The following is a 12,926-nucleotide window of genomic DNA, read 5'->3' as shown; positions in this document are numbered from 1 at the left end:
TAAACTCAGTAAATTAAAAATTGAGCAAATGAAAAATTCAGCAAATAAAAACTCAGCAAACGAAAATTGAGCAAATGAAAAATTGAGCAAATGAAAACTCAGCAAATGAAAAATTCAGCAAATAAAAACTCAGTAAATTAAAAATTGAGCAAATGAAAAATTCAGCAAATAAAAACTCAGCACATAAAAACTCAGCAAATGAAAATTCAGCAAATTAAAAATTGAGCAAATGAAAAATGGAGCAAATGAAAAATTGAGCAAATGAAAAATTCGGCAAATAAAAACTCAGCAAACAAAACCTCCTTTATTTTCGGGCACCTTCCTCATTTCCAGCTGCAAAGATAAAAAACTGCCTTTTCCAAACTGGGCACTGACCAAGTTTCCCAGTCGTGCAGATTTCATTTTTGAGGTTTTTTCCCCCGATTTTTGGTTCCATTTGGTGACAATGACAAAGCAGTGAATGGGGGAATGGTTTGGTAGATGTCACTCAGCAATTTCTGATTTTTCATCCCAACCCTGCCCCATCTTTTCCCCCTTTTTTGATTTTCCATCCCAATCCTGCTCATCTTTTCCCCCTTCATCTCAACCCTGCTCATATTTCCCTTTTCTCCTGATTTTAATCCCAACCCTGCTCATATTTTTCCCCTTTTCTCCTGATTTTTAATTCCAATCCTGTTCAAATTTTCTCTTTTCTCCTGATTTTAATCCAAACCCTGCTCATATTTTCCCCCTTAATCTCAACCCTGCTCATCTTTTCCCCTTTTCTCCTGATTTTAATTCCAACCCTGCTCATATTTTCCCCCTTTTTTTGATTTTTCATCCCAATCCTGATCATATTTTTCCCCCTTTCTCCTGATTTTTAGTTCCATCTCTGCTCCTATTTTCCTCTTTCCTCCTGATTTTTAATTCCAACCCTTCTCATCTTTTCCCCTTTTCTGATTTTTAATCCCATCTCTGCTCATATTTTCCCCTTTTCTCCTGATTTTTAATCCCATCTCTGCTCATCTTTTCCCCTTTTTTTCCCTGGACAATTTAAATTCCATTTTCCAAACCTAAGGGTGTGACAGGGAGGAGTGACTCTAAAGTTTAATTATGAAGCAATTAATTATTTCTCTGAAAGAAATCAAACCTCAAGAAGCAACAACAACCCAGCTGAAGGAACTCCTGGAAAGTTTTTTTCCCCCCTCACAGGATGGCAAAACTCTTAAAAATTATTAGAAATATTTACCTGGGCTTGAAGACTCGACAGAAGGCTAAAAAAGAAAAGAAAGGGAAATTATTTTGGCTGTGTTGAACCTGTACAAATCAAATTATTCAGCTGATACAGAAGAATTCACTGCAGAAAAATAGATTAATTTATAAATAATGCACCAAGGTAAATAATATTTCAACTTTAGGTGTGATTTAACTCCTTTTCCAGGGATCTCCCACGTTCCACTGCCAGTGAGGCCCAGTTTAAGAGGAATTATTCTTCCATTTGAGCACAATTTTTTAAAGAAACACCCTTTTTAAAGAAATCTCAAATCAAAACAAGAATTCCTTATGGAATAAAGGAAGAAAAGCAATTCTTTTTCCCAGCTGTGAGGAAAAAAAAAAACTCCAAAACACCATCAAAAATACGAATTTTTGAGCTAAATAAAGAAAATGAGGCTCCTCTTTGGCCCAAAATTTGGTCACCTGGTGTTCAGAACCCCCACAAACAAATTCTTTTATAAAATCCTGTTTATTTGCATTCAAAGCTCATTTGTTTGGATAACTCAAGCAAATGTTTCCTCATTTTGCAGGCACAGAGTGATGAAACGTTTCTTTCCAAGTCAGGAAAAAGCTGAATTTTCCCTCTGGTGCTCCTGTCACCTCCTGCAAACTCAGATATTGTTGGATTAATTAATATCTAATGGTGTCCTCGAGGAAAAAACTGGATTTTCTGCAGGATTTTCCCTCTCTTTGCCTCCTTCTCAGCTCAGCTTAGTGAGGCAGCAAAGCAAAATCTGAAACTGAAAAATAAATTCTGCCTAAGTTGAAGTTCTTTTATATCAAAAACTCCTCAAAGTGAGAGAAGAAAGAGAATTTCTTAGGGAATAATTCAATTTTCACTTCTGCCTCCCTTTTGTGGGAGTGTCCAATGGATGAATGAACTCAAAATGTGGCCAGAATAAGGAAAAAACCAGAACATTAACACTGAATTCCTTGTGTCCGTGTCCCAAATCCCTCCCCAGCTCTCCTGCAGCCCCTCAGAATTCCCAGAAAAATTCCCACTAAAGGGGAAAACACCACCAAACATTTTTTTGCGGGCGGTTGCACAACACCAGGGGAAGTTTTGTCCATCACTACACCCAAAAAACCCCCAAAAGATCTTTATTTGCAAAGATTATCTTCACCAATTCCAGAGTCCAGCCTTCCCGAGCTGGAGCTGAATGCCAGGACTGATCTCTATTTGGAGTTTTGTTTGCCTGGTAAACCTGGGGAATTAATAAAGTGCAATCATTAATACAAATTAATGAGTTCTTCGTGAGTTTATTGCAGCAATCATTGCTTGGAAATCAAATAAATTCAATTTTCCCACGTGCCAGGACAGGGCTGCAATCAGCAAAGCTGGAGGGGACATGGATTAATTGTGGTGCTGCTCATTATGGGATGGACTCCAGGGTCTTAAAAACCCTTTTCCAACCTTAATTCCACCATGAGAAATTCTTCCAGAAATGATTGTGCCCTCCAAGGAGCAGAGCTGGATTTAAAGGCCTGAGGAGAATTTATTCTGTTTATATTATTTATGAGGGATAAAAATTGATATTTATTTATATTATTTGTGAGGGATGAAATATTTTCCTGAGTAAACAAGAAACTCTGCAAATACCATCTCAGAAGTCCTCTTAAATTAAAATTGTTCAAGTTTGATTATTAATTATCCAAGCTTTAGCTCTGATGTAAGTCCAGGTATAAAACCCTGGGATCTCCCAGATTCCACTGCCAGCGAGTCTCAGTTTGAGAGAGATAATTCCCATTTGAGGCTGAGCACAAATTCCCTGCTCTCCTCCAATAGAAGGATGTATTTTTATACAGGAATCCCAACCCACAAGGAGAATTCCTCATGGAATGAAGGAATAGCCCTTATTAAAGCCATTAAAATGTGTTATTGGGAGCCTCTGACACAAATTAAATTTTTTTTTGCCAAAAAAAAAACCCCAAACCTCTTTCCAAAAAAGTTCCCTGGGTAATTTTGGATGTAGCAGAGGAGTTTTGGAAAGCAGTTTATGGATTTATAAATGAATTTTGGTTTTGCGGTAGTCCACGGGGAATCCTGGCTGGTCCACGCACCAAAGGGTGATCCACCTCAGCTCCAGGCTGGCACGGGAAGTTCTGGGGAAAAGCCTCAATGCAGGAGGAAAACCAGGATACAAAGGAGGATAATGGGAGTTCAGGGAGCCATCATTGCAAACTCCAGCCCCAAAAGCAGCCTCTGGGTTCCTCCTCCCAGAGCTTTGCCCACCACACGTGCCCTGCCCGTGGCTTCTCCTCTCTTCATTCCCGGGCTGGGATGAGCTGCCAATCATTCCCTGAGGCCGGGAAAGCTTTTGTCGCCCTGAGTTTTCAGCCTTCTGGTTGTTTTCCATTTCTGCTGGAGGCTTGTGACAAAAGCAAAGAGTGACGTTTGGTAAACGCACATTCCTTCCAGGAGGAAAGACAAACTGATGGACTGAAATCGACCACTGAGCTCAGAGAGGTGTCACTCTCCTCCCCCAAACCCTGTAAAACCCCAAATCACAACCAACTTCCTCTTTCCCTCCTCGCTTCTCAACTTGTCGGGTGTGTGTGGTTCTTGTGTCCTCTAGTGAGGAGCCGGCAGTGGCGGCACAGAAGGTGGAGGAACATCCTCTGGTTGAGGAGCTGTTCCAAAATAATTCCTAATTCCCATTCTCTGCGGGCCAGGGGACACCAGATGGCTTTGGGGGCATCTGATGAAGGAAATTTCCTGCGGCTGATCCTCATTCCTAAGGGCAGCACGGCCATGGAATTCCTGGGAAAAGGCCAGCCCTGCTCTGCAGTGGATCCTGGTTTTCTGCTCAGCCATTCCCAGGGAAGCACAAAGCCCTTCCTGCCTCAAGGGAACAAAGAGTTGTCATAATTAAAGGGTAATGGGATCCAAGGCTTGGGAGAGAAAAACAGGAGAGAAAAATATGGGATCCTGACAATCCACACTGCAACTGGTCTGGAATTGCAACATCAGCAAAGGGAACAGACAACAGTCCAGTGTGAGCTCAAAGGGATGAAAAATCATCCAGGAACTCCGAACCCATGGACAAGGGGACAAAACTCCAGTGCCCAGGGACTCCAGAACTCCCAACCCATGGACAAGGGGACAGAACTCCAGTGCCCAGGGACTCCAGAACTCCGAACCCATGGACAAGGGGACAAAACTCCAGTGCCCAGGGACTCCAGAACTCCCAACCCATGGACAAGGGGACAAAACTCCAGTGCCCAGGGACTCCAGAACTCCCAACCCATGGACAAGGGGACAAAACTCCAGTGCCCAGGGACTCCAGAACTCCCAACCCATGGACAAGGGGACAAAACTCCAGTGCCCAGGGACTCCAGAACTCCGAATCCACGGACAAGGGGACAAAACTCCAGTGCCTAAGGACTCCAGAACTTCGAACCCCTGGACAAGGGGACAAAACTCCAGTGCCCAGGGACTCCAGAACTTCGAATCCATGGACAAGGGGACAAAACTCCAGTGCCTAAGGACTCCAGAACTTCGAACCCCTGGACAAGGGGACAAAACTCCAAAGCCCAAGGACTCCAGAACTCCGAACCCATGGACAAGGGGACAAAACTCCAGTGCCCAGGGACTCCAGAACTTCGAACCCCTGGACAAGGGGACAGAACTCCAGTGCCCAGGGACTCCAGAACTCCGAACCCATGGACAAGGGGACAAAACTCCAGTGCCCAGGGACTCCAGAACTTCGAACCCCTGGACAAGGGGACAGAACTCCAGTGCCCAGGGACTCCAGAACTCCGAACCCATGGACAAGGGGACAAAACTCCAGTGCCCAAGGACTCCAGAACTTCGAACCCCTGGACAAGGGGACAAAACTCCAGTGCCCAGGGACTCCAGAACTCCGAACCCATGGACAAGGGGACAAAACTCCAGTGCCCAAGGACTCCAGAACTCCCAACCCATGGACAAGGGGACAAAACTCCAGTGCCCAGGGACTCCAGAACTCCGAACCCACGGACAAGGGGACCAAACTCCAGTGCCCAAGGACTCCAGCTGCGTGGATACAGCCAGGAGCAGGTTTGGTGATGCTCCAGAGCAGCTCAAAGGAGAGCCCAGCTCTGAGGGGTGAAGGGAACAAACGTCATGTAAAGGGAAAATGGAGAACCCCAAACAATCAGCACTGCGGGGATGTCATTGGTTTATTCCAGGGGAATTTTCAGGAATCTCTGCAAACACAGGAATTCCCAGGGCCAGGGACACGAGTAGATACAAGCAGCCAGATCACATCCAATGTATTGCCAGGATGTAGCCAATAGGAGATGGAATAGGTGGGACAGATTCCATCACAGAATATTCCCTGGAGATGGAATAGATGGGACAGATGCCATCCCAGAACATTCCCAAGGGTTTGGATAAGGAATAGGTGGGACAGATCCCACCCCAGAACATTCCAAAGGGTTTGGATATGGAATCGGTGGGACAGATTCCATCCCAGAACATTCCAAAGGGTTTGGATATGGAATAGGTGGGACAGATCCCATCCCAGAATATTCCCTGGAGATGGAATAAATGGGACAGATCCCACTCCAGAACATTCCCAAGGGTTTGAATATGGAATGGATGGGACAGATCCCACCCCAGAACATTCCCAAGGGTTTGGATAAGGAAGAGAAGGGACAGATCCCACCCCAGAACATTCCCAAGGGTTTGGATATGGAATGGATGGGACAGATCCCACCCCAGAACATTCCCAAGGGTTTGAATATGGAATGGATGGGACAGATCCCACCCCAGAACATTCCCAAGGGTTTGGATAAGGAAGAGAAGGGACAGATCCCACCCCAGAACATTCCCAAGGGTTTGGATAAGGAATAGAAGGGACGGATCCCATTTCACACATTCCCAAGGGTTTGGATATGGAACAGAAAGGACAGACCCTGGAGCAGAGGCAGCAGAGACGTGTCAGACGTGGGAACACAGCCAGCATTCCCCCAGACCACCTCCCAGGGCTCTGGGGTGTGTCTGAGCCACATCTGCGATGGCAATGGAACGATCCCACCGGGCCGGCCCTGGGACAGCTGATGGATTCCATGCAGCCCGGCAGAGTTAACTCCAGGCCATTCCCAGGGCTGCAGGAGGTGGCCAGGTCCCATTCCAACACCTGGGATGGACTGGGATGCTCCAAGGGGAATGCCCTGCAGACAAACACACGTCCTGTCCACATGGCCTTTAGCAGCTCTTGAAACGCTGCGCAAAACAGTTCAAAACCAGAACTCAACTGTTTTTGTATTGACAGTAACACGCCTGACGAGCCCATCAATCTGCTCAGGTGGTGAACTCTGCAGCAAGGAGAACATCCCCAAGTTAATAAACTCTCCTGGGAGCTGGGCCTGGAGAGAAGAACTGGGTAAAACAGGGAATATCATCCTTCATTCCAGAGGGAATGTGTCCCTTCCCAGAAGAGGAAGGCAACTCTGTGTTGAAAAGAAAAAGAGAGAGACTTTCACAGGGAATGATTTCACTGACACGTCTGCCTCCCTTTTGCGGGAGTGTCCAATGGATGAACGAACTCAAAATGTGGCCAGAATGAGGAAAAAAAACAAATTAAATTGTGTTAAAATATATGAAAAAATAATAATAAAGCCCCATTTTTATCTTGAGGAGAAAATAACAATGTATTGAAGCAAGGGAAAAAAGGTCAAAACCACTTCTGGTCCTTTTTTCCAGTTCTGCCTGTGAATATTTGCACAGCCCAAAGTGCAGTGACATCCCTCAAAGGGAAGCCTTGACAGCCATGGGTTTTTCCAGGAGGAAATTCCTGTCCTTCCAGAAGATGAGGATCAAGTGCAATGCCTGAACTCACAGATCCCAAACAAACACCAAACCTGGACGTTTTTACCTCAGCAAAGCTGCCCTGCCTTGGCCAGGCCCTTCTGAGACTTGATCCCTGTATCAAGGGGACTTTTCCCAGTTTTTTTTTTTTTCCTTGGAAGTTTTCAAGCCCAGGCTGGAGCCAGCCCTGAGCAAACGTGGGACACCTCAGAGCAGAGAGGGGCAGAGCAGAGAGCTCCTGAGCTCCTTTCCACCCCAAATCATCCCAGAATGACGAGGTTGGAGATTTTTGAGAGAGCTGGAGGTGTTTAGTCTGGAGAGGAGACCTTAAATCCCATCCCTGAAGGCAGGGACACCTTCCACTGTCCCAGGGATCCTGGGGCAGCCACAGCAAATCTGGGAATTCTATTCCAGCCCCTCCTCACCCTCCCAGCCAGGAATTCCTTCCCAAAACCCACCTAAATCTACCCAATTCCAGCTTACAGCCATTCCCTGTGTCCTGTCCCTCCAGGCCTTGTCCCCAGCTCTCCTGGAGCCCCTTCAGGCCCTGCCAGTGGGGACAGGGCAGGACAGACAGGTGACAGTGACACCAGGCTGCCAGGACACCCTTTGGACCCCTGCCCTGAAGGATTCAGGTCCCTCCCAGCCTGAAATCCCCTCCCAAGGGGAGCTCTTGGGGTGCCCAGCCCCATGAAATTTGGGATCAGTAACCTGTGTTTGGGTTCCTTTTACTTCCACAGGATTCCTCCTACTCCAACGTGTCAGGTAGGGCAGGGGGAGCTCTGCTTGCCTGAATTCCATCATTTCCTTGGCACGGGAAGTTGGCACGTGCTGTCCTTCCAGCAGCTCCCTCAGCCTGCAGCAGCAGCACTTCCCAAGGAGCCAATTCCTTGGGAAAATCCCTCCCTGGTGCTTCTGGAGTGGGACACAACCTCCCGCCACCTCCTGGTGTTCCCCACCTGCAGGACACAATCCCACACTTCCCCTTCTTCCTGTTTGTTTTCTCTCCAGCATCTTCCTTAACTTCTTGGAATCATCTCAAATATCCTGCAAAGAAATCTGGGATTCTGTGGAGGGACGCCAGGCACCACAAGGAAACATTCCTATGGACACTTTGTGACGTGGAGGGATCAGGAGGGAAATGTTAATGCAGCCTGGGGCTCCTGGCCAGGAAAAGGCTCAAAAAGAAACAACTGTACAACAATTCCAGCCTCTGCCCGAATCCCTTCAGGATTTGAAGTCCTGACTAGAGGCTCAAAACCATCAAATAAATAAAAAAATCTCCTCAAAACTCTTCTAGCATGACAAAATAACTCGAAATAACCCTGTTTTTTAAGTCCAGAAAGGGAGGGTGCCACTGTGTTGCCTGCAATTCCCCTGAGGGAATCCAATCAGTGCCTCTAATCAATTTGGGGTTTATTCCCTCACCGAGGAAGGGAAAAACCAGAACTGCCAGCCCTGAAACCTCAGTGCAGAATTCTACAAACACAGCTCAAAATGACACAAAGGAAGAAAACCAACCAGTTAATTACAGCTAAGATCAAACCAGGATAAAACACGATTGATTATGGCAATCCCTGATTTTAATCGTGATTTAGATCAGTAGGAAATACAGATTTAATCTGTTTTGACCTTGCTCTGCATCCAGGAGCTCATCAAAAAACTCTGACTGGTCAAACGCGTCAATTTGCAACCACAGCAGCGCCCGTGGGAACTTTGCTGCTGCTTCCTACTACACCTGAGTTCAAATAAAACCACCAAAAATGTGAAAAGGTTCCTGAGAACAGTTCTCAGATCGTGTGTTCCTTCAGCATTCTGCACTGAAACTGCTCCAAAACAGAAATCAGAAAATACAGAAAACAGAATGCGGTGACATTCCCAAAGTTTAAAATTCTCCAGAGGAAAAAAAAAAAAAAAGAATTGAAGAAAAGAGAAATTTTCCCAAGCAACAGGAATTTATAAACGACTTCTTAAAGCACAGAATAAACTGATCTTTTGGTTGAAAACAACTAAACTTTCAGAAACTTAAAAACATTCGAGTGGACTCCAAGGACCTAGGCTGAGGCAGTTAATTGTTCACTGAGAGCACAGGAGAGCTCCTGCTCCTTCCCACACTTTGCCAAGACCATAAAACACCAATCCAGGTTCTGAACCCCGCAGAAACTCCCTCTGCAGAAGCAAAACTGGAAGCTCTTCTTTCAGCAAGCCAGAAAATTGAGGAAGCTCCGAGGTTGTGGGGGAGAAGCACAAGGAGCTGCTCCTGCTGGAGCTTTGGGAGAAGCAGGAATTATGTTCCACAGGGAAAGGGATCATGGAAAACATCTTTTCCGGTTGGAAAACATCTCCAAGATCATGGAGTGCAAGCATTCCCAGGCCACCACTGTCCCCAAACGTCACATCCACAGGGATTTTAAATCCGTCCAACGGTGAGGACTCGGCCCCGGACAATTTTTCCAGGAGGAACATTCCCAAATATCCACCCTGAGCTTCCCCTGGGGCTGTTCCCTCTCCTCCTGTCCCTGTTCCTGGGGGAAAATCCCAAATCCCCCCGGTTGTGCCCTCCTGGCAGGGACTTGTGCAGAGCCACAGGGTCCCCCCTGAGCCTCCTGGGGATCCCCAGGGCTGCTCCTGCTGCCCCATCCCAGCTCCTGGAAGTTCAGGGACATCCCACAACAGCAGGAGGAGCAGGATTTCCCCTTCCAGGACCTGCCAGATCACCTCAATCCACACCTAACAAGTTAAAACCAACCAAAAATCAGGGATGTTTAGTCCCCAAAGCTCCCAGCTCAGCTCTGACCACACATTCCCTTTTCCCCATGCTCCTCCTAATTCACTGAAGAACAATAAAAAAACCCACTCCAAACCTTTTTTTCCCCTTCAGTTTTCCATGCTCAGGATCCCTTCCAGTTTGGGGATCAGAAGACCTCATTCTCTCACTTACATTTCACCCCAAACATCATAAAGGCTGAATTAACAACAAGAAAAAACCAAAAAACAGCCACTCTCTTTCAGCTGCTAATCGAGCTTTTCAACCTTTTCTCCTCAGGAGGCATTAAAAGAGTTATTTTGGAGAAAAATCTATGTGTAGCAACATGTCCCTCCACCAAAAGCAGCCCCTAAGCAGCTCGGTGCAGGATATTCCAACAGCCCCAAAGCTTCAGCTGATCTTAAATTTGAGATATTTTCTTCCCAGTTTATCACTGGGACAAACTTCTGACAATTTGGAGCAGGAGGAATCATGTAGAAGTAAAAAAAAAACCCCTCACGCAGGTTCTTAACCCCAAATTTAATATATATTTTAAATCTTTTTTTTTTCCCCCTCTTTTTGTCTGTCCTGTATTCAAATTGCTTCTGCAAAAAAAAAAAAAAAAAGTGAAGCAGCACTTTTGGTGAATTTAGTTTCACTTTCTGGCCTCCAGCTCTGCTTTCTCAAGAGCCTTCCTATGCAAGTCACCGAGTTTCAGAGCTCTGCTGGCCTTTGGGGGTTGTGCCTGTCAGATTCTCTGTTTTAGGATGGCTCCTGAGGGAGGGGTGAGCTCCTGGGCATCCTCTCAGAACAGCCAGCACGAGGTTTTCCACCAGGAGAGGATGGCAAACCATCAGTGTGACACTTTCCCATCCATATTTTGCTCCTCCAGGCAGGTGGGTGACACCAGAGCTCCGAGGAAATGCCTCACTAAGGAGAATTCCCTAAATTCCTGAAATCCTGGCGGGGTTTGGGCTGGAAGGGACCCTAAAGACCACCCAGCCCCAACTCTTTGCCAAGGGCAGGGACACAAAGTGAGCTGGGAACAGTATCCCGGTTAAACCACTCAAATTGTTACTGAGTCTCCATGCAGATGCAACAGTTGCCTGGGAATGAACTCCTGCTGCTCCTGAGCTCAGAGAGGAAGGAATTCACCTCCAAAGCAGCAAAGACGAAAAAGCTCCTGGGATTAGCACAGGATATTGGGGTTAATTAATGAAAAAAAATTAACAAAATGGACAAAAAACTCCAGCCAAACATCCCAAATGCTCTGATGCTCACAGCAAAGCTTTGTAGAACACCCACATTTTTGGGGATTTTTTTGGGGGATCAGAGCTGGGATTCCCTCTGGAGGTACAAAACCACCCAGGCAGGTCTCTTAGAGCTTCTAAGATTAGCTCAGGACGTGGTGTCCCAACAACAGGAAGAGTGCTCCATTCAAGTTTTGGCTTGGGGAGGAAAAGAGAAGAGAATTTAAGGACAAATCCCCATCTATTCAGGGGTCCCAAGAGGAGAAGTTTCATCCGTAAATTCGAAGCCTGACGCTTCCAGCCTGCCCTGGAAGCAACACCTGTCCCACGGATTTGACTTTTCCAATATATACTTTTCAAATTTTCATTTCTGACACGTTTGTCAGCGCTGTTGGAGTAGCAGAGATTGGGAGCTGGGGATAATTGGAGGAAAACTTCATGGGATATCCATCCATCAGCCCCAATTCCCCTCCTCAAAGGGAAAGAGCTGCTCCTGTTGGGATGGGCAAATACAACCCCCACCAAGCCAACACCGCCATAAAGAGGCTTTTTTTTTTTTTCCATTTCCCCATTATTTCCCTACCATTACCATATTCCATCCCCATTATATCCCACAACACAAGTCCCATTATCCCCAAATAACCCATCCCCTCACTCCCCGCAAATCCAGGGAATTCCTCTCCCGGCCAGGACACCCCGCTACCTTTTAAGCAATTCCCCTTTGTCTTAACGACCACCAAAAAAGATATTTAAAGGAAATAAAGCGATGTTTTAGCATACGCCGTGCTATAAAAAGCGGGAGGAGCCGCGCTCGGCCCCTCAGGGCCCTTCAGCGGCCGGGACGGCGCCGTTCGAGGGGCTGAAGGGCCCTGAGGGGAGCGGGCGGGACCGCCGGTGCCCGCGGGCCTCCGCTGCCCACAACAAACTTGCGGCCCCGCGCAACAAGTTCCCGGGCGGGCCCCGGGGCGCTCTCACCTCAGCCATGATCGCTGGTGCTGCCGGGAAAGGGTCACATCGCCGGGAGGCGCCGCCGGGTCCCGCTGGGAGCGGCGGGGACGGCACCGGGAGCGGCGGCGGGGCGGGAGGGGCGTGGCCGCGTTACGCACGACGTCACCGCGCACCGCGGGAAGCGGGCAGGGCGCGCGCGGCGGCTGTCACTCAGGGGAGGTCACGCCCACCGCGGCTGTCAGTCGACGCGAGGACACGCCTCCTCGCATGTTATCTAGCGGCGGTCCAACCTGTCAGTCAGGGTGGAGGCCGCGCCCCCTTCCTGTCACTTGGGGATTGGCCACGCCCTCGCCTGTCACGCAATGCACGGGCTAAGCCCCAGCCGTCACTCAAAGTCTAAGCCCGCCTCCTTACATGTCAATCAAATGACACTCGGCGCACGGGCCACGCCCCCAGTCCGTCTGTCACGGAGGCCACAGGACCCGCCTGTCACTCAAAACGGAAGGCCACGCCCCCACCCCGCCGAGGCGCGGCCGCTGCGGCCCCTCATGCCCATATAAGTCATTGGGCACAAGCCACGCCCCCACGCGTCACTCAAGCACAAGCACCGCCCCCTTATATGGCAATCACGTCCGGCCACGCCTCCTCCGGGCTCATTCCGCGCCCAGGCCACGCCCCGGCCGGTGCTGGCGCTCCGCTCGCCGCGGCCCCTCACGGTGCCGAGCCCCCTCCGGCCCCGCCCGCCGCCGGCACCGGCTCCGCATCACCGCCCCGCTCCGCGGAGCCGCTCCCCCCCTCCGGCCCGGCCGCGGCCGCCGTACTCACTCGGGGAGCCGCAGAGGCGCGGGGGGTGTCTCATCGGCCGTGAGGCGAACGGGGGCTCTTGCCGGGCGTGAGGCTCTTGGGTGACACAACAACAGCTCTACGTTAAACA

The 12,926-nt window shown here is 48.5% G+C and overlaps 1 protein-coding gene and 1 long non-coding RNA gene across 3 annotated transcripts in view; both read right to left on the bottom strand.

Moving 5' to 3' along the window:
- Positions 1-12,926, bottom strand: part of MIER1 (MIER1 transcriptional regulator) — a 33,542-nt gene that overhangs the window by 20,251 nt on the left and 365 nt on the right. Inside the window, exons 2-3 of one of the 2 annotated variants that reach the window (XM_066193002.1) lie at positions 12,818-12,892; positions 1,229-1,253 (exon numbers count right to left, since the gene is read on the bottom strand). Coding sequence is in view for 1 of the 2 variants with exons in the window: in XM_066193001.1 (XP_066049098.1) it covers positions 1,229-1,253; positions 12,020-12,028 (34 nt within the window). In the remaining variant the exon portion in view is untranslated. Of the gene's footprint in view, positions 1-1,228; positions 1,254-12,019; positions 12,176-12,817; positions 12,893-12,926 lie in introns of those variants that run through there. The other variant, XM_066193001.1, reaches the window with a different exon arrangement.
- On the bottom strand, positions 5,415-6,609 carry LOC136294830 (uncharacterized). Its single transcript, XR_010722492.1, has 3 exons — positions 6,496-6,609; positions 6,153-6,411; positions 5,415-5,573 (listed from the first exon to the last, which is right to left on the bottom strand). It is a non-coding gene; the product is annotated as an uncharacterized lncRNA (long non-coding RNA).

This window comes from Chamaea fasciata, unplaced genomic scaffold, assembly GCF_029207755.1.
Source record: "Chamaea fasciata isolate MVZ Bird 193981 ecotype frontalis unplaced genomic scaffold, bChaFas1.0.hap1 SCAF_10, whole genome shotgun sequence".
Classification (NCBI taxonomy): domain Eukaryota; kingdom Metazoa; phylum Chordata; class Aves; order Passeriformes; family Sylviidae; genus Chamaea; species Chamaea fasciata.
The sequence above is the reverse complement of the archived record's forward strand: the minus strand, read 5'-3'. Positions and strand labels throughout refer to the sequence as shown.